The 19,443-nt window shown below is 40.3% G+C and overlaps 1 protein-coding gene across 8 annotated transcripts in view; it reads right to left on the bottom strand.

The window, feature by feature from the left end:
• Positions 1 to 9,382: 9,382 nt before the first annotated feature.
• TSPAN4 (tetraspanin 4) overlaps positions 9,383 to 19,443 on the bottom strand; it is a 428,461-nt gene continuing 418,400 nt past the window's right edge. For all 8 annotated transcript variants that reach the window (XM_017811784.1, XM_017811751.1, XM_017811777.1 and 5 more), the window contains one exon: positions 9,383 to 17,962. In XM_017811784.1, coding sequence (XP_017667273.1) covers positions 17,894 to 17,962 — 69 coding nt within the window. In that variant the 3' untranslated portion in view covers positions 9,383 to 17,893. The remainder of the gene's footprint in view (positions 17,963 to 19,443) is intronic.

Genomic DNA, 19,443 nt, shown 5'->3' with positions numbered 1-19,443 from the left:
GGTGGTGGGCAGGGCAGAGAAGGGAAACAGTGTTTGTGGCTACTTGAGGGAGATGAGAAGGAGGGAACGGGGCAAAACAACTGCTTTCAGAAAAAATGCACTTTCTCCTTTTCTCTCTCTTGTAGGACCCAGAGAGAGAGACACTTAGCAAAATGAAACCCAAACCCCTATGTTCCAAGATGATCCCTGTGCATTTTTGAGCACTGTCTGTCTTGGAGCCAAGGACTGCGAAATACTTTGGCAGGCAGTACTGTATCCTTGGCATATATATTTGTAAAAACTGACATTACTTTTCTGATGGCTTCTCTCAGTCCTTTTTGGCAGAGCATTAAGTTATTGAGTGAATTTTGCAGATGACAACATGAATACTGTAAATATTCATTGCCTTTCCAGGTACACATATTAATGTATAATTTGAATTTCAAGTGTGTGCAGTATTAAACTCCTCATGATATATGAGAAAAACTCATCAGAGTTATATGAAAAGCCTTTTCGCTCTCCTTCTCAGGAGCCCTTGATTGTTAGGGATAACTGCACTGAAAAAAATGGTACACTTCTAAGGTAAAGACTTGGAAGAGGACAGTGTTCCAAAGAGCACTCAGCCTTAAACAGATCTTGCAGACAAAGTATGACGAAGAAAGAAAAATTACTTTTTCAGTGCTGGGTAGTAAGTCTGTCACAAAGTCAAATGGGAGCCAAGGTTTCTGACTCTCCGTGTCCTGGGGGGCATCAGGCACAGCATCTCCAGCCGGTCGAGGGAGGGGATTGTCCTGCTCTCTTCTGCACTGGTGCGGCCTCACCTTGGATATTGTGTGCAGTTTTGGGCACCACAATGTAAGAAAGACATGAAGCTGTTAGAGAGTGTCCAAAGGAGGGCAACGAAGATGGTGAAGGGCCTTGAGGGGAAGCCGTATGAGGAGTGGCTGAGATCACTTGGCCTGCTCAGCCTGGGAGGGGAGACTTCATCACAGTCTACAACTTCCATGTGAGGGGCAGAGGAGGGGCAGGCACTGATCTCTTCTCTGTGGGGACCAGTGACAGGACCTGAGGGAATGGCCTGAAGTTTTATCAGGGGAGGTTTAGGTTGGATATTAGGAAATGCTTCTTCACCCAGGGGGTGTTTGGGCACTGGAACAAGTTCCCCAGGGAAATGGTCACAGCACCAAGCCTGACAGAGTTCAAGAAGCATTTGGACAACACTCTCAGGCACATGGTGTGATTTTTGGGACGGCCCTGTGTAGGGCCAGGAATTGGGCTTCGTTTATCCTTTGGGGTCCCTTCTAACTGAGGATATTCTATGATTCTCTCTCCCATCACATGCTGGCTAGACTCTGCTGCTGAGTCATCAGAAAACAGAACAAGCCAGAGCAAAGTAGGGTCTCTTCCTCACTTACACTGTGAGGGTCTTCTCAAGATCGTTCACTGTATCTGTTGGCAACAAGTTGGGGTTGTGTGTGTGTCAAAGGAAACAGGGCATGGCATGCTGCCATTCTGAGTGGTGCTGAGAGAAGTGATGAGTCCCTCCTCTCTCCACCACAGAGTGAGGGAAAATGGCTTTGCTTGTAGATATGAAGACAAGTAATTATACAAAGCATAAATGGAAATAGTAATTTGCACAACATGCAATCAGGTGGAGGAATTAATTACTGCAATAAGTCATAAAGCCACAGACACTAGCTGGATCTTTAAAAGGCCTGAATATTTTCCTATTTGTGGTGTCACTGATTATACACTTTAAAGGGATAATACTGGTGTGTGAGTCCTCCTGCTGTAAGGTGAATTGTTACTCTTCTGAGACATCTTCTCTCCACCCCAACCCTCGCAATATTTGAACATTTTTTCCAGTGCATTGGTAGTTATGGCTTCTTCTGTATGTTATCTGGATAAGCCGAAAAGACAAAAAGGAGAAGGATCTGTAGTGGATCTCGTTTGCATGGCTAACCTTGTGCTTTTCAATCTTGCTTGCGTACACGCTTCAGGGGATATACTTCTCTCCTTTGAGACTGGCTGTTTTGTCTCTATGTTTGTCTGATGTTTGAGTCAAACTGCTGGTCAACTTTCATTTCAAGTTGTTTTCTTTGTAAATGAAAGCTTTTTTTTCCTTTTGCTGACATTCAAGCACTCTTGGTGTTCAGGGACCGTTGCTGCTTAAAGATTCCACAGGCCCCATTTTGCCACTGACTTGCATGTCTGGGTGCCCATTTGTTTTCTAGATTTTTGTTGTTTATAATTAAAACAAAATTTAGCAGTGCAGCTGCAGCTTGATTGCAGCTCTTTTAATGAATCTCAAACGAAAACATAATCCTGCTTTATCTTGTGTTGACTCAGTGAGGAGGAATCAAAAGAAGCAGTAATGCCTTTCCCTTGTCCTGCAGAAAGTTTAAAACCATTATTTGGAAGGACAGAGTAGATGGTGGTTCTTCACAATGAAAAAGAGAACACTTCTGAGAACAGAGCTGTGCTGTAAAGTTGTATAGCTCAGCCAGTTTTTATTGATAATGCTACATTTGTAATAAACAAAGGTTTTAAGGTTATTTCCACAGGCAGCATTAAATGGCTTTCTGGGAAGTAAATGGTTGCATCTGAAAGAATTTACTTCTAATTTCAGAGCAACCCAAAAATAATGAAAGCTTTGCTTAGTGAGAAGCATTATACAGTGCAGGTGTCAGGCACTTAAATTTGGGCAGTTTCTTCATGGTGATGGAGAGATGTTTCTCAGACTGACTTCAGGTGCTAACAAAGCAGGAGGATAACGGCTTGACTCACTGCACGTGAAAATGTTTTTGAATTTCTGGTTGTATTGGAGTGCTCTGGAAATGCAGTGCTTAAAATGAGCCCTTGGAGTTCTGTAAGGGTATCTCTCTCTGCAATGCTTTTCTTTAACTGTAAAACTTTGCATTCTACCTGACAGTAAAACCTGTGATGCTCAGCTGAAAGGATTTCATGAGTAGCTCATCAAATGTGCATCACTCTGAGGAAGGATGTTTGATTTAGTTTAAAAATTACCTATATCTTGATAAATGTCTCCTCCCTGGGAGGAATCCTTCTATTCCTCCTATGGGAATAGAATTTATGGCAAGGCAAACTTCTCTTACTAAGGAAAAGATTATAAAAGAATTTATTTAGAAAAAAACATGAAACATTTTCATTTAATGAATCATGGATTTTTCTGCACATTATCAGAATAATTATTTCCTGTGCTTATGTATCACATTATTTTTCTTCAAACTATTTTGCACCTCAAGCGTTTTGTCAATTAAAATGATTCTGTGTTTTGGTTTTGTTACTTTTGTGTAATGAAGCATTTGTAAGCATGTATAGTTAGTACTTCTAAAGACTGTTCTTATAAAATAGGTGTTCGAATATGGAATAAAACATGAATAGACAAAACCAGTTGACACAAAAGGAACTGATAAATGGCAGAATATTTCATTACCAAATCTGCAACTGTTTCAAGGATTGGCCTGTATGCCTTATAAAACAGTTTGAATATTATTTGTTTTAAACTTCATCACTTTGCAGACCTTATCATTTCCCTGGTCCTATGAGCCACTAATGCAAGGAGGACAAAGATTCATAGAGTTATGGGTAAATGCTGAATGCACATTTCTCTGGGCTCTTGTGAAGGGCTGTGCTCTAATCTTTAGAAATTTAGATCTAAGCTACTGACATTCTTATGGGTACAAAGCTTGGGGAGGGGGCATGGGACACAGAACAAGGAAAAATGCCTTGCCAGGAGCATATCACTGAATTCAGTTTTGCATATATAGGATTTAATACATGGGTTATGTGTGTGTGCAAATGATACCAAATGCTGTGATTGTTGTAATCCCCTTTTAATAAAGGGATTGACTTGTAGTACAAAATTGCTTACATAATTCTGCAGCTGCATTATCCATTCCAAGGGTTTTGAAGACGTATGTGTTTTCTAGCTGTCAGTACCTCCTAACTGCAGTAACTGCAGAACCTGTTTTTATGAAATGTTATTCGTGGTCATCAAACAAGAATTGAAAGTACTTTGTCCCAGACTGATGGGCCTGTGGATGACATGGGTCAGGGACACATGAAGCTGAGTTTCAGCTAAACCTCTAGCAAAATGCATTCAAATGGTAACTCTGCATTTTGACACACGGCACAATAATGGAACATTTTTGTGAGTATATTGCTTTTGCAACGGCTCTTTTGGGTCCATGTATAAATACTGTAATGGAAATGACAGTGCCCATGTGCTACCCTTGTCAGAGTGGTGTCTGCTGCACAGAGCAGGGCAGGGTTTCCACTGGCTGATGCTGAGGTCCCTGGCACAGTTATGCTGAAAGAGCCTCAGGCAGCTGCTTGGTGTTTTGGTTGATTGTGTTTTACCTCAGCACTAATTCCAGTATTCTAGTTTTGATTCATTTCTAGGTTTGCATGTGTATATACAGTCACTAAGCTTCTTATTTCTTTCATCTTTCTGTCAAGATCCAAGTTTTACCCCTGTGGTGTAATGCCTATCTGATCATTGTTTGATACCTGAGCTTGTCTAAAGTCTAGAAAGGGAAATTCAATTTTATATTTCTGTTTGTGGAGAAGCTGATGTGCCTCTGATTCCTGACAGAGAGGTTTCAGTGTGCCAGTCCTCAGGGCAATGGTGATGCTGTGAAGAGAGGAGCAGATCTGGTTCCAGTAGAAAACCTGGGTTGAAGAGAAGGGCACAGAGAAAGACAAAATAATTCTGTAATCTAGGAAGGCCTGTCACCTTCAGAAGTGGGGGTTATGTTTCCCCTTTTCCAATCAGTGGGAACAGTGTAACAAGCCACACTCCCTGTGATCTCACAGGGCTGCTTCAGGAGGCAGCAGGACTATTTGCACTACAGATCTTTCGTCTAAGAGTCAAGTGGGGTTTCAGCACCCTTATGGATACTCCCTGGCCCCTTTCAAGAAGAGAAATCCCAAAATAGGACCCTCATTTACTGCTGACGGTTTTCCCAGTCACCATCTGTCTTACTGTTGGGTCCAGTGGAAAGCCTTAATAGTATGAAAAGCTAAAAATCTTAAGTGAAAACTTTTCTGGTTTCTCCCAACCCACTCTGAGTTGTGCTAGATCTGAAGCAATCCCCCTGAAATACAAGAGGAAAGTAATCCATCTGACTAGATTACCTCCTTCCCCGTTAGGTAGAAAATGATTTTTCAGAAAATCTTGTATTGGATACATATCCAGTTTATGCTCTTTAGTTACCCTAATTTTTAAGCAAAAGCTATCTTGGCTGAATGCTTTTTAAAATAATGTAATGGAAAGTCAGAGAGATCAAATACCAGACATGCTGCTGGTCCTGCTACCTTTACCCAACTCTTTATCTGTCTGTCTCTTTACCTGTAGTGTAGCATTATTAGAGTAGCGTGAATCCTGTTGTGAACCTCCTTCTAATTGCTAAGCTGGAATTTCAAGGCAGGAGAGAGGTGAGCTTTTCTCCTTCAAAGGTAAGCCTGTGAAACCTGGGTCTAGACAACTGGAGGAGAACGTGACTGCAGGGATACATGGGCTGCTTTAAAATGAATGGATTTATTACACAATTCTCCTGCTAGTTTGGAGACATTTGCCTTTATCTAATAGCACTATACATGTGTGTGTATATATAGAGATAGATATATATATATAAATGGGAAAATGTTTATCTTCTGTGTGCTGTTTAGAAATTCTCAGTCAAACAGAAGTACTTAAGATTAAGACCTTAATATTTAATAAGCTCTCAATTGTTAGAGAGCAGTGAGCCTGCCAGTGTGAGATTGGGCTGGCAGCTCAGTGGATTAATGGAAACATAGAGCTCAATTTAAAAGCCCTGAATGATAATCTTTAAATATGCTTAGGCATTGTGGTTGTGCAGTTTCCCTGGGGAATCATCATATTCTCTGCTTCAAAAATTTCACTGAAGACTTAACTGAAACTACAGCTCAACTTTGCCTATTGGGAAATCTACTTTCATTCCCGAGGCTTAAATTCCTTCTGTGTGCATCTGTACACCCAGAGTGTGATTCCTTGTGGGTTTTCATTTATTATGTTTTTGCCACAGGAACAATTTTACACAGACTTGAAAAACAAAAATTGCAGAGTTGAACAACTTTTCTACCTGAACAGAGATCTTGCTTAGGCTTTCAAACAAGCAAATGTTGCTATTTGAAAATACTGAAGTGAAAATTCTGTTGATGCTTGTGATATGTGATCTCAATAAGGTAGGCAGAGAAAATATGGTTTTTTTTAAACTCCTGTATGTGAAATTCTGTGGTGCTTTGGGTTCATGTAACCCATTTCAATAGTACTTCATTCTCTGATAGAGATCTGAGAAGTCCCACTGCAATGATAGTGTAGACACAATGTGATGCATTCTGGGATGTCTTCAGACAAATTGAAAGGCTTGAGAATTATAGGAGATTGCTTTTTCTTATTTATATAAGAACTTGCCAGTCTGAAAGGTGCCTAGATTTGGAGTTGCTTTAGTTGTGTATACATTTCTGGGGATTATCTCAATTTCAATTTAATTTGCCATTTCACTTCATGCTATAAAGCTCTCAGGGAATCTTTAATTTCAGTGAAAGCTCACTAAATTAAAATGAAAATGAAATAAGCTTGCATCATCAGCACTGAGAATGGCAGTGTTATCCTGAATTTCTATTAATACTTCACCAGAGCTGCTTGTGCACATAAAGCACCAGGGTACTCAAGTTGTGTTCAGAAGTGATTGTGTTGCTGAACACCCTTGCCTTCCCTGTAATTGCACTGATGTCAAGAAAGCTTTTTCACTTGCAGGACACTGTGCTCCATGTGGCCAGTGACAGATCAGATGTGCCTGCTGAGTTCTTTTAAATCATAGAATCAGAATGGTTTGGATTGGAAAGGACCTTGAAGATTATCCAGTTCCAACCCCACCAGCCCTGGGCCAAGGACACCTTCCACTAGACCAGGTTGCTCAAAGACCCATCCAACCTGGCCTCGAACACTTCCAGGGTTGGGGCATCCATAACTTCTCTGGACATGTTCCAGTGCCTCACCATCCTTACAGTAAAGAATTTCTTTCTATACCTATTTCTTCTTCAGGCTGAACAACCCCAACTCTCTCAGCCTGTCCTCATAGGAGAGGTGTTACAGCCCTCTGAGCATCTTTGTGGCCCTCCTATGGACCTGCTCCAGCAGGTCCACATCCTTCTTATGTTGGAAGTCCCAGAGCTGCAAGTAGTAAGGCAGGTGGGATCTCACTAGAGTGGAGTAGAAGGAGAGAATCACCTCCCTTGATTTGCTGCTTTTCTTTCTGGGCTGCAAGCACACATTGTCAGGTCCTGTTGAGCTTCTCCTCAACCAAACTGAAGTCCTTCTCCTCAGGGCTCCTCTCGGTCCTGTGTTTGTATTTGCCCAGCCCATATTTGTGCTTGGGATCTCCCTGACTCAGGTGCAGGATGTTGCACTTCACCTTGTTGAACTTCATGAGGTTTGCATAGGCCCACCTCTCAAGCCTGTCCAGGTCCCTCAGGATGACATCCCTTCCCTCCAGCGTGTCGACTGCACCACACAGCTTGGTGTCGTTGGCAAACTTCCTGAGGGTGTACTTGATCCCACTGTCCAAGTCAGTGATACAGATGTTAAACAGGGCCGGTCCCCCTGGACCCCCAAGGAACACCACTCATCACTGATCTCCTCTTGGACTCTCTGCTGTTTGACCACAATTCTTTGAGAGTGACCATCCAGCCAATTTCTTATCCACTGAGCGATCCTTCCATTAAACCAGTGTCTCTCCAGTTTAGAGACAAAGGTTGTTACGCAGGACAGTGTCAACTGCTTTGTACAATTCCAGATAGATGATGTCGGTTACTCTTCCCTTATCCACCTCTGTAACCCCATCATAAAAGGCCACCAGATTTTTTAGGGATGATTTGCCCTTAGTGAAGCCATGTCCCAAATCACCTCCTTATTTTCCGTGTGCCTTAGCATATTTTCCAGGAGGATCTGCTCCATGATTTTGCCAAGCACTGAGATGAGACTGATCGCCCTGGAGTTCTCCAGGTCTTCCATTTTTCTGTTTATAAAAATGGGGGTAATGTTTCCCCTTTTCCAGTCAGTGGGAGCTTCACTGCACTGCCATGACTTCCCAAACATGACAGATAGTGGCTCAGCCAATTCACCCACCAGTTCCCTCAGGACCCACAAATATACCTTATCATGTCATGGACCTCAGCATTTTTCAGTAATGTTTAAATTACATATAAATTCAGAGCCCCTGCTCCCTGGACTGATCTCCTGCAAGGCTGGAAAAACTGAAGTTGGAGGATGTAAGACAAATCAGTGCCTGTACCCCTTGTAAATGTTCATCCTCTGAGTATTCCAGTGTCCTTCAGTACCTTAGTGACCTTGCTGCACCTAAGAGGGGAATAGGTGGGGTTGCAAACTGAAGAGCACAGGAAAGCAGGCCGTATGAAAGCAGGGTCAAGGAGAAAAAGGTGAACAAAATGGCACTGAACATTTCTCTTTGACCTTGTGTATGCTAGATGTGGTTGGTGACTTTCACCTTCTCCTGGTGACAGTGTCAGCTTCAGTAACTCTCCTAGAAAGTTGCCTATGTGAGTGCTGGGGGTGGTAAGATGAAAACTTTATAAAAGGGGTAGACTGAGTGGCCCCAGCAGCAGTACCAGTGGGGCATATTGTTTTTGTCATACAGATGTGAATCATGGTGTTCTACAGAGAAGGACTGCTTTAGTCCTACAACTGAGAGAACCACTATCTACACAAGACTCAACCCCCCAAATCTGCTAAACCACAAGGACTCAGCAGAATAGTTTGAAGAGAGACTTTGAACATGCTGCAGCCCTGATTCTGTTCTGGGAGGGCCTTTCTTAAAGAACAGTGTCTGTTCTGAATAAGCTGACCATGTATTTCATAGGATACTGCTCTATTTTTGTACCTTACAGTGGGGAAAAACAGTCTGCTCAGGTCTCTTGTCCATTTTTGACGTTCTCCCTTAATTTTCATTTAAGTTTTTTCATACCTGTCATTTTTATTTCCCCTTTTCTTCCTCACCTTTCCTGGTGCAGACATTTGGATAAACTGGAGTCCTGTGTGATCCATAGCAAAGATTGCTTGCATTGGAGTATTCTAGTTCTGAGAAGAACATACACAGATTTTTTGAATGTACATTAACTCGCGATTGCATCAGGAACAAGGGAGTGTGATTTGCAGCAAGCTTTTAATTGTGCCAGTTTTTCATGTGATAATTCTTCTTTTAAACCTGTGAGCACTTATTTCAAAGGACCTTTTGATAATGAAGATTGTTTTGTGTCAGGGTAACCAGCTGTGGTGCACAGTTAGGAATAAGAAGGTGTTTAATAGGGAAGAACTTCAATGCACGGACTTCACAGGGAGATTTAAAACTTCAATTTTTATTAGCACCAAATACCAAGCAAGTTCCATGACAACAAGCTGTACTTCCAAGCTGGTGAGTTATTTTGTTTAGGGAAAAGGGAGTTAGTAATTATATGACACATCAATTCAGTCTATGTACTCTCTTGTGGTTGCATATGCAAATCCATAATTCCTTCAGTTGTGCACAGGTCTGAGTTCACAATTTCTGTCTTTCCCTCAAAAGTAGGAGTGTTTTCAATCATGAGGTTTTGAGGCAACTCTGTTCTTGAGAGACCAAGTAGTATAACTTAGCTGCTCAGCAGGAGAATAGTCAAAGCACCTCTGGCTTCTAGGGGGAAATAGTACTGTTTCTATAATACTTGTGTGTCCAGTTCCTGCAGCTGAGCTTACAGCGTGAAGAATTTACCCAAACAGCTTCACTTGTACCTCCATGCAGCCTCTCTATTCAACTAATGCCAACATGACTTTCAAATGAAATTAATACAGGTGCAAAGACAGTGGCCATTGGTGGGGAGAGAGGAGGGTTGTGTGGTGCTCTGAGGATTATAAAGAAGCTTTTGGTGACTTTGACTGTGACAAGAGATCTGGCATAGGCTTATAGAGTGAGAGGTGGGGTTCCAAAAAAGCACTAGAATCAGCACCATGGAGAAGTGCTCTTTTCCTGGAGTACTTGTAAATGCTTCATTCTAATTGCGTTTGTAAACAGATTTAACTCCCTTGGGGGAAGGATGGTTCTGTTCCTTGAGAAATGAGAGCCTGAAAATGAGAGAACTGAGAACACCTCCCCCACACCCCCTTGTTTTTCTTTCCTTTTTTTTCTTTTGTAGAATTTACCTTGGATAGTTGTGCTGCCACAGTACAAACTGTGGGGATGGCTATCCTGCTCCACTCACCTCAACAGCATATGGATGCAGGTGAGCATTTCAAAAGAACAGCAAAGACATAATTTCTGACATGAGGTATTTTTTAACTCAATATTCTGGATGCTTATTATTCAAACTGAGATATAATATCAGAATCTGTTCGATGCTTTTGTGGATGATACAGTAACACTGAACAAGTTTCCAAGGTAAACTGGGTTAAAAGAAAGAAACAAAAAGGAAAAAATCATCCCTGCAGCATTAGTTTCTCTGGAGAATGCTAAGCAGCTAGTGACAGTTCTGCTTGATAACAGTGCTCATCTAGCCACTTGCAGGCTTGCATCAAGGAACTGAGGATATTAAAAGCAATTCAGATTCAGTCACTACTTAGTCTATAACTAGGCTGCATGAATTACTTGGTTACAGTGCTTATTTTACTCTGTTGTGTAGGGACTATGGTCTCCTAAGTCAATATCAAACCCGAACTTCGTAAAGCCATGTAAGATGTCTATCATTAGACACTAAAATTTATACAATACAAATAATTGAATCCTCTCCACATTTGACAGACTGGGACTTTGATTGATCAGGTATTGTAGAGGTGGAAGGGCTGAAGCAGCAATGGCCTTAAGCTTTAGGGCCAAGGAAAGGTATTTGTGGAAGAGGGAGATGATGAGGTGCATCTGAACAGACTTTTAAGAAACCAGGTCCTGAAATCCCTTTATTTCTACAGTAATTTTTAGTTAATCTTTAGGATGAATGCTTTACACCTGAAACTCTTATGCTGTCCATATGAGACATAAACAGATAAGCAATACACATTAGCAGTTGGTTTTTTATGCTGTAGTTTTCTATAGATTTTTGTTTTCTATTGATTTAATTATTTACGGTTATGTTTTATTTTGTTGGCTGTGATTTGAACTATATTCTGTAATAATAGCAGAATTATATTCTATAAGAGGAATATAGGGGGAAGTTTGTAGTGCATAATTATCCCATCCTTTCAAATTATTCTTTTAACCACAACTAGAGGGAAGTCACTGTTAAGCAATTCTAAAGTAACAAAATGTTCTGCATAAACTATTTCTGCATAAAAGATACCAGCGAGTTGTTTGAGAAACCCATTTAACTGATTAGTTATTTCTTCATTAAAAACCATGCAATGCAAGATGACTTATAGGCCATCTATTTAGTTGTCTAACACACATTGGTGTAGATTTGGTAGTAAATGCTTTCTGGCTGTTGGAGGGAAGAATATAAACTAGGCTGTTCTTGCAGGACAACAAACCCCAGGATTTCTAGTGAATATACAGTATTTCCGTGGGGAAACAGTTTATTGTGGGGGTAGGAGGGAAGCAAGTCCTAGGGTAAAATGACCTATGTAGGCAACTGATGGGATTTCAGAACAAGTCTTTCAAATGGCACTTGCTAGGTGAGTTAGTAATGACCAATTCCTTATCTGTTTGGGGTTTTAACATATGGCAGGTAAGAAACATAGGGCTCTGCATTTTGAACTTTTGATGTGTCAAGACAAAACTTTGGATGAGATTTCATAGGCTGTCCTTAAGTCTCTTTGAAAATTATCACCATGCAGACAGAAACTACTTTGTATTACACGGCCACTCTAGTCAGCTAAGCCTGATATTCCTGGGTTATGTTAAGTGTACTTGAGGAAAAATAGAGGATGTCAGGTGAAATACTAGTCTAGTTGTTGATTAAAGTAGAAACAGCCTTGTCTATGCCAACATGTATTTCAGAAGCAAAGACAACTAGGATAGCTACTAGGGGAAGGTACACTGGGCTTAGTTGTTTGAAACAATGGGATCTTGAAAATCAATAGATACTCAATTACCTAGAGTTAAGCTTTAGTGGAAAGACAAATTAGGCTGTAAAGGCAATACAGCTGCTCTGTGCCCATACAGTTCTGTAAGCATCATTATGTTAGCGTTCCTGAAGTATAGAACCAATGGTGAATAAATGAAATTAAAAGGCAACATTTTAAAATCTATATAAGAAGGGTTCTTTTAAATGTATGCAGCATGATGAAATTGTGAAAGTCTCTGCTACAATGCAAGACTTAAGGGTAAAGTTTCACAAAGTCAGAAAGGGATTAAAGATAGATGTGGTTAATGAGACCATCAGCGGTACACTGAACAGGACAAAGAAAATTCAAGTACTGTAAACATGCCTACTGAACTGAGGGAGCTGTAAGAAACTTCCACCAAAGGTTTGGGTTATCCCATATGAAGTTTCCTGCAATAACTTCTGAAATGTCTGGGTCTCTACTTCTACAATTTCAGTAGTACACCTTTTTGTTGTTCAGAATGCACAGTTTGGAGGCAATTTCGTTTGCAAACCTGTTTGACCTGTAGGGTGCAATAAATTGTATTGAAAAAGGCAGTGTTAGACATGACTTCAGATAAGATACCTGGCTAACCAGACATTTTTCTAATCTGACACAGTACGAGTTCCTAGTTGTTCCATTTTAACCCAGTCTAGCGTTAATTTTCTAAGTTTTTCTATATAATTTCTGAATCCAAGCAACTACCTCAGAAAAAGAGAAGTCCAGTCCTTTTGTTTCAAAATTATCAGTAACAGACAAGTTGTAAACACAAAATAATTGATTTCAGCTCTGAGTATTTTGTTAACACTGTAAATCTGATCTCTCAGTAGTTTCTGAATTGTTATCAACTACTGCATAATTTCAGGTTGCCCTTAAGAGGAAAAAGAAAGGGATGTATCTTTACCTGGGAATGGGTAAATCGCTTAAAAAATAATAATAAAAACAAGTATGTAAGGAGGGATAGGACAAATTAAAGATGGGTAATGAGAAGTGACAAAGAATTAGTATGCTGTGGAGGGTTTTTTAATTGCATACAGTGTGTGTGCACTTGCACACACTTGCACAAACACATATCTATGGGTCTGTATATAGTCACTGTATAGCTTGTAGTGCAGTTGATTATAAAGAATACAAAAGACATTCTGTTGTAAACTTTAAAGAATATTTAATAACTTTTAAAAAATAAAATGTATATTTTAAATTTTCTTCTTTATATGAATGCACAAAAATGTATCACTGTAATTGCAGCAACAAAATTCAAAGAACTGAGAAGACTTGCCCACTGTGTTAAGATACCAGTGACAAGTTAGGAAAATTCACAATGGAATCCAAACAAATTTCCCATGGCAGGTCCCGACTTGTTTTCTAGCTGTGAATTGTCTACCTCAGTATCTATGAAGATCGTCCACACTTAGCAAATCCTTGCTGACTAAGCAAATAAAGAGTCTAGTTTTAAAATAATCACCACAATCAACACCTGATTTCTCTTGCTTACCTTTGGTGCCACATTCATAGCACAACAACGAAGCAAAGGGGTAAGTGAAAGGCTGCAGCTTTGAGGGCACGTGGCTCTGGGCTGCCTCTTACCACGTTCACAGGGTAGGACAGGAGGTTGTTGGCATGGACAAAGTGTAACCAGTTTGTGAGAAGAGAGGGGCGTTTGAGTGGATTTGCAAAGCAACCCTACTGCTGATGCAAGACAAAATATTTTACAGACTCTCTGCAGTTCCTTCCTGTCTATATTATAATCCTACACTGCTGCAGTTAAATGCTAATTATTCAATGAAACAATAAACCTTTATGAGTTTGTATGATCTGAGAGGGAGAACCAAAGAAGTATTCACAGAACAGAAACAGGACTGAATTTCAGTGATTGTGCATTATATGATGTGGAGCTAAGTAATTCTGTTGTATAAGTAATAAGATTTGGCTGCTAGTGGCAGTACAGGAAAATAAACCATATTCTACTAAATATATATATATATGTATATATTTCATTACAACTGTGCTGATGAAAAGCCAAAAGTATATTGGACTGAATCTAAAAAGCTAAATCCTGATGCTGCTGAATTCAGTAGGTGCAGCCATATGTCCTATGCCTTCATATCTTGTTATTAAGCAGAAAGAGCAATGAGAATAAATTAGAAGTGCTCCTTTATTGCCTTTGGTTCTCTCTTTAATGTAAATGTATTGAATCCTCCTTTATGTTTAAAGATAAGAAGTCAAAATTATAGAAAAGTCTTTACTAAAAGTGACAAGACACTAATAGAAGCAATTGGAATGACTTCTGTGTTGCTCTGCATACATACAATATCAGCAGCCTTTTAAATGGATATGATATACTACAGGTTACTTATTTATAATCAACCAGTTTAACTCGAAGTTTTATGCGTAACATGGAACTATCTTTTTTTTTGTTGTTTTTTAAAAAGACTGTTGCTGTTACATATCACAAAAATCTTCTGACTTCGTCAGCATAGAAAGGATGCAATGCTCTTCAAAAGAAAATATGGTAAGTCTGAGGCTTGTAATATGTAGTATGTTCAGAGGTTTGAAATTGGATTGTGCTGGTAATGCTGTAAGCACCGTAAGATCTGTTTGGCCTGTGTGAAGAGAGTTAATACCATCAAATATAGAAAACAGTCCAGTCAGAATTATAAACCAGTTGCAGTAGCATCTCAGTTGGTAGTGTAAGGATAGTATTTAAAAAAGAATTATTAGCAGCAATATGTGACCTGGGGTTTTTTTGTTTGGTTGGGGCTTTTTTGTTCATTTGTTTTTCCCCTAACTATATGTTTTTGTTGCAGTTACTGGGATTTACAAAAGGAGTGTTAGTTAAACTCCCTACAGATACTTTTTTTTGAAAACCAAGGCAGTTTATCTTACTGTAAAGACACCTAAACTGTGGAAAATGATTAGAGGGAACCACAAAATGTGACTTGTCTTCAGTCTCTATTTCTCATATTTTCTCTCCACTGTAGGATTAGCTGAAGTCTAACAGTGTTCTCTAAGAGCTCAGCACGTATTACTGGGAGACTCACGGGATAAGCGTCTGTGATCTCTCTTTTGCCTACACCACCATCAAGCAAATTGATGAGTAGCTCTCTGTGGGAGTTCTGCTGCACAATGGTTTGCTCTTATCAACTGAACCATCATCAGCCTGCTGTCTCTGTGTTAATTTTTAATGGCAGGGATCACTACAAATAGACTTCTCTACTTTTTATCTATCTTTAAAAAAATCAATGTTTTATTAATGTATTCACCACTCTGTTATGCTACTTTTCAGTGGTGGAAACTCTGAGCTGTCAGCAGGGGCACCTCTGTGTACAAACTATAAACCAAGGCAAGAACTAATGGTACATCTAACCTGGAATTACATCTGTGCAAGTAAGAAAGGAAAAGAGTGGAGAGAGGGAAGGAATGAAGAGCAGGACTGTTTGCAGGTGAGCCTGACTGAGGAAGCAGAGAGCATTGAGACTGTGGTGATTGTAACACCAAGAGTAAGCTGCTTGCTTGGAGTACAGGGCACCTCTGTGTGGGCTGCTCACTCAGCTTGGAGCAAGGTATGTTAACATTTGTCAAGGCTTGTTAGTGTGACAGTAAAATCCATTAGTGGTGGTGAGGTTGCTGTGATAGAGAGTGATCGAGAAGCCACATAAAATGCACACAAGTAATACATTACTTTCAACTTAGCCTGCACAGCTGAATGTCCCCTGGGGGTAAGATTTTGGAAGATACTTGCTCTTTTACACATCAGACTGTCCTAAGCATTTCCTGGGAAACCATGGAGTAGTTCAGTAGTTCTTGCCTGAGAGTAAGAAGGCTACAGGAAACCAGCAAAGAGACAAAAAAACCCAAGAGCTAAGGAGTGAGAATGAATCTGTCAGTAGTGCAGGTTCAGAAAAGGATTAGTTATGCGTGTAAAGGAGATTGTTCAATAGGCCATGGGTTGGCAAGTCCAGCTTTATGCTGGAAATTGCCTTTAAATCAAAGCACGTAAAATGTCACTCGTAGCTGAGACCTACTGTTGTAAGCAGGCTAACTTTTTGTGTGAGCTTGATGCATGCTTCCAGTCTGTCACAGCAAGGATGGCTGCATTGAGCTCTCTGGGAAAACGGCTTCATGGCTGTCTCTCTCATCTAACCGTCAGTAGCTGAGAGATCCTCCAAGGCTGGCTGCAGTTAGCAGGCCATCTGCATTACTCTGTTTGCCTGTTCCCTGCTGTGTCCTTTCCCAGCTTCTCCCTGTCACATATGCATTATCTGGGGCTACTTGCTGGTGGGGAATTATTTGTTTGAACAATATGATACATCTGATTCTTAACCTCATTGCTAGAAGGGGTGCACAGGAGGGTACTACCGAAATTACTTTAGTTATCAATGAGTGGGGAAATTGGACAGTAAGTGGCTGTTCCCTGGCTAAGGAAAGTTATGGTTTTGATTCCTGCATATTCCTGCGATTCTGTGATATTTCAGAAAGTGTGGGGTATATTCTAGCCAACAGCTAGGCAAAGGAAGATGCATGTGAAAAGGAGTACTGAGAGGTGACTCCAGTTCTAAGAGAGACTGATGTGTCTTGGCTGTTGTCAGCGTGCAGCTGGGAGAAAAAAAAAAGCTAAGCATAAAAGCATCTGAAGTCTTAATAACTCTCAGACAAATGGGCAATGCGCAAAAGATTTTTCCTCAGCAAGGCAAACTCTGTCATACCTGCAGATGATGATATCCCAAAGTAAATTAATGAAATGGTGACATTCAGGGAAGGAACAGCTGACAGCTTTGTACACATCTTCAAGTGCAGAAATGAGTGATATTTTTTGGCAGACTAACTTGAAACAGGAATGATAAAAAATAAAGCCATAGTAGACTGACAGAGAGAGCCCACTCACAAGTTGTTTACTGAAATGAAGATACAGCTGAAAGTAATTACTTGTTTCCCAGAGGTATAAGTGATAGTGCCTTGTACAAGAAATAATACTTGGTTATTTCAGTTGGAATGTAAAATAGGATAGAAAGGTTTCCTCTTTCTGAGGTTAGATGCTGGGTATTTTCACTTCCTTTCAGAAAAGTATGTGTTAATAAATGTAATATATGTAACATATGCAGTCAACCATCTATTGCCACTGGCAATTAGTAAGTGAGGCAACGTCCAATATTGTTTTCCATTAACAGCCAGATCTCACTGTACAGATTCTGATTAAAAGCCTGACTTTGCGGCGCATAAGATTAAAAATACTCCTTTAAAACAACATATTTCTGAAGATGATCCTTTCTGGCTACAAAATCATTTTGAGACACTTGGAGGCAGGGCTGCTTGATCTTGGCATTTTAGCTGTGGGCAAACTGTAGTAAAATTACAATTGCATTCAGTGCTAGCTACTCTGTACCTTCTTACTGAGGAATATGCATTTTCTACTTCCTCTCTTCCGGACTGTGAAATGCGGGAAGGAAACCTGGCAGGTTTCTCAGAGGTCGCCTCAGTGCAATCTTTTCCTAACATTGGTTTGCAGATCAGCTTCTTGTAAGCAACCTCCTTTGTCTTGCCATAGGCCATGGAAAAGGAAACATTGCTCTTTGGAGGTTTTCCTCTGTTTAAAGACAAGGCTGCTTCTTACCTGTGCCAGTTCAAGTACTGACTTTTTCTTTTCTTCCTCCTTCAGTGAAGTGGGGTGATTCACAAAATCTTCAGAAAGACAGCATTATACACAGTTTATAGTACAAAGAGGGGGAGAAAGGTCAGATGAATGAGCATGAAGGAGATTTCTCCTGTGTCCTTTGGAGGAGGAGCAGAAAGACTGGGAAATGGTATCTACGCACAGTAGGTATCTGCCTTGACTACCTGACAATACATGGTCATTGCAAAGGTGAGTCCGAGAATCTAAGAGAAAAAAAACAAAACCCAATCATTTTTCAGTAAGTAAAAAAACCCTATTTATTGAAACAACAAGAAAAAGCATGGCACTAGTTTTGTTCACACACAGGAAGACACATCACATACTGCTTTTCCTGCCCATTCATGCCCTTGTTCTGTTCCTAATGTTTGTCTGCCTTTTGTGCTTATCTTTGTTACTGTTTCACAGAATAAGCAATGAGAGCAGAGGAGAGTTGGTTTCTCTATGAAGAGCAGCCACAAGATACTGGGAAGGGGCATATTGGAAAAAAAAAAGTTTGGATGTCTTTTGCTTGAAAATATTTTCAAGCCCCACAGCTCTGGGGCTCTGTGAGTACCTCTGGAGCTGTTGCTTTGAAAGACATCAGGTTCATCCCTGACCCTAAGGATGCTGTGGTTTACTTTATTGCACTTTACCTTTCCAGGTCTATGTGTTCACAGGTCCCCGTGGGGGAATCACTGGAGAATGAAAATGCATTAATCATGGCCATCAATGCCTCATCAACAATGTATGTGTCTTTCTACTCAGCCTATTCAAGAGAAGCAGCAGGGAGGTGGTGGTTCTTCTCCCAGCCAACTACTGACCTGCTGTGCTGCCTCTGTAGATTACTTCATCAGAAAAGGGAATGGGGAAGAGAGTCTTATCTTCCTTTCAGTTGAGTACTTATATGAATGTACTAAGTGCTTGTTATTTTCCCTTTGCAACACCACTGAAAGAATTGTCATTGAAATGAAGGTCTGCCAAGTACAAATTTTTAGGGTATGGATTCTATTTTAAGCACTTAAAATGACCACTTCAAATTTAGTGTTTACATCAGTAGTAGTTTCTGTTAATGAGTACTTTGAGAGAGTATATGAATACACACACTATTCTATTTATGAAGAAAACAATGGTTATAAAGTTGTTAATCTTCTTCAGGTCTCAGTCTTCCACAGTGAAATAAGACTGTTAGGTTTTAGGGTGCTGTTTTACAGAAAGCACTTGCCTTTTGGAAGTATCCCCTGAACACTACCTTCTGCTTCCTAGCAAAGGAATACCTCTGGGGACAGCTGCATAACAAAACGGTGGTGGCTGAACTTGTTTTGTAATTTGGAGGAGGTACAATGAAGAAGATTCTTCTGTCACATGGGCTATATGTCCTTCAAGTTGTGCCACTGTATAATTCTAACTATAAAATTCTTAACATGAAAAACAAAAGCTGTCGCACGCTTAGGGCCAGAACAACATTGAAACAGAAACAACAGAGGGAGCCCAAATCATTTGAGGTGACAGTGCATCGAAACTTTCACCATCAGTTAGATTCAATCACATAGTGCAGCTGGAAGACAGACTGAAAATCTTTCATGTTCTGAGGGGTTTTCTCTGCATTGCACAGCATTCACTAGGAATACGAATTTGCATTTTTAAATTGTCTGAAGTGTTTTCTTCCATGCAAACTAGTAATGTCTTTCTGTCAGAAAGATAGCAT

This window comes from Lepidothrix coronata, unplaced genomic scaffold, assembly GCF_001604755.1.
Source record: "Lepidothrix coronata isolate B3197 unplaced genomic scaffold, Lepidothrix_coronata-1.0 Scaffold1, whole genome shotgun sequence".
NCBI classification, from domain to species: domain Eukaryota; kingdom Metazoa; phylum Chordata; class Aves; order Passeriformes; family Pipridae; genus Lepidothrix; species Lepidothrix coronata.
This window is presented reverse-complemented; position numbering and strand designations above follow the sequence as displayed.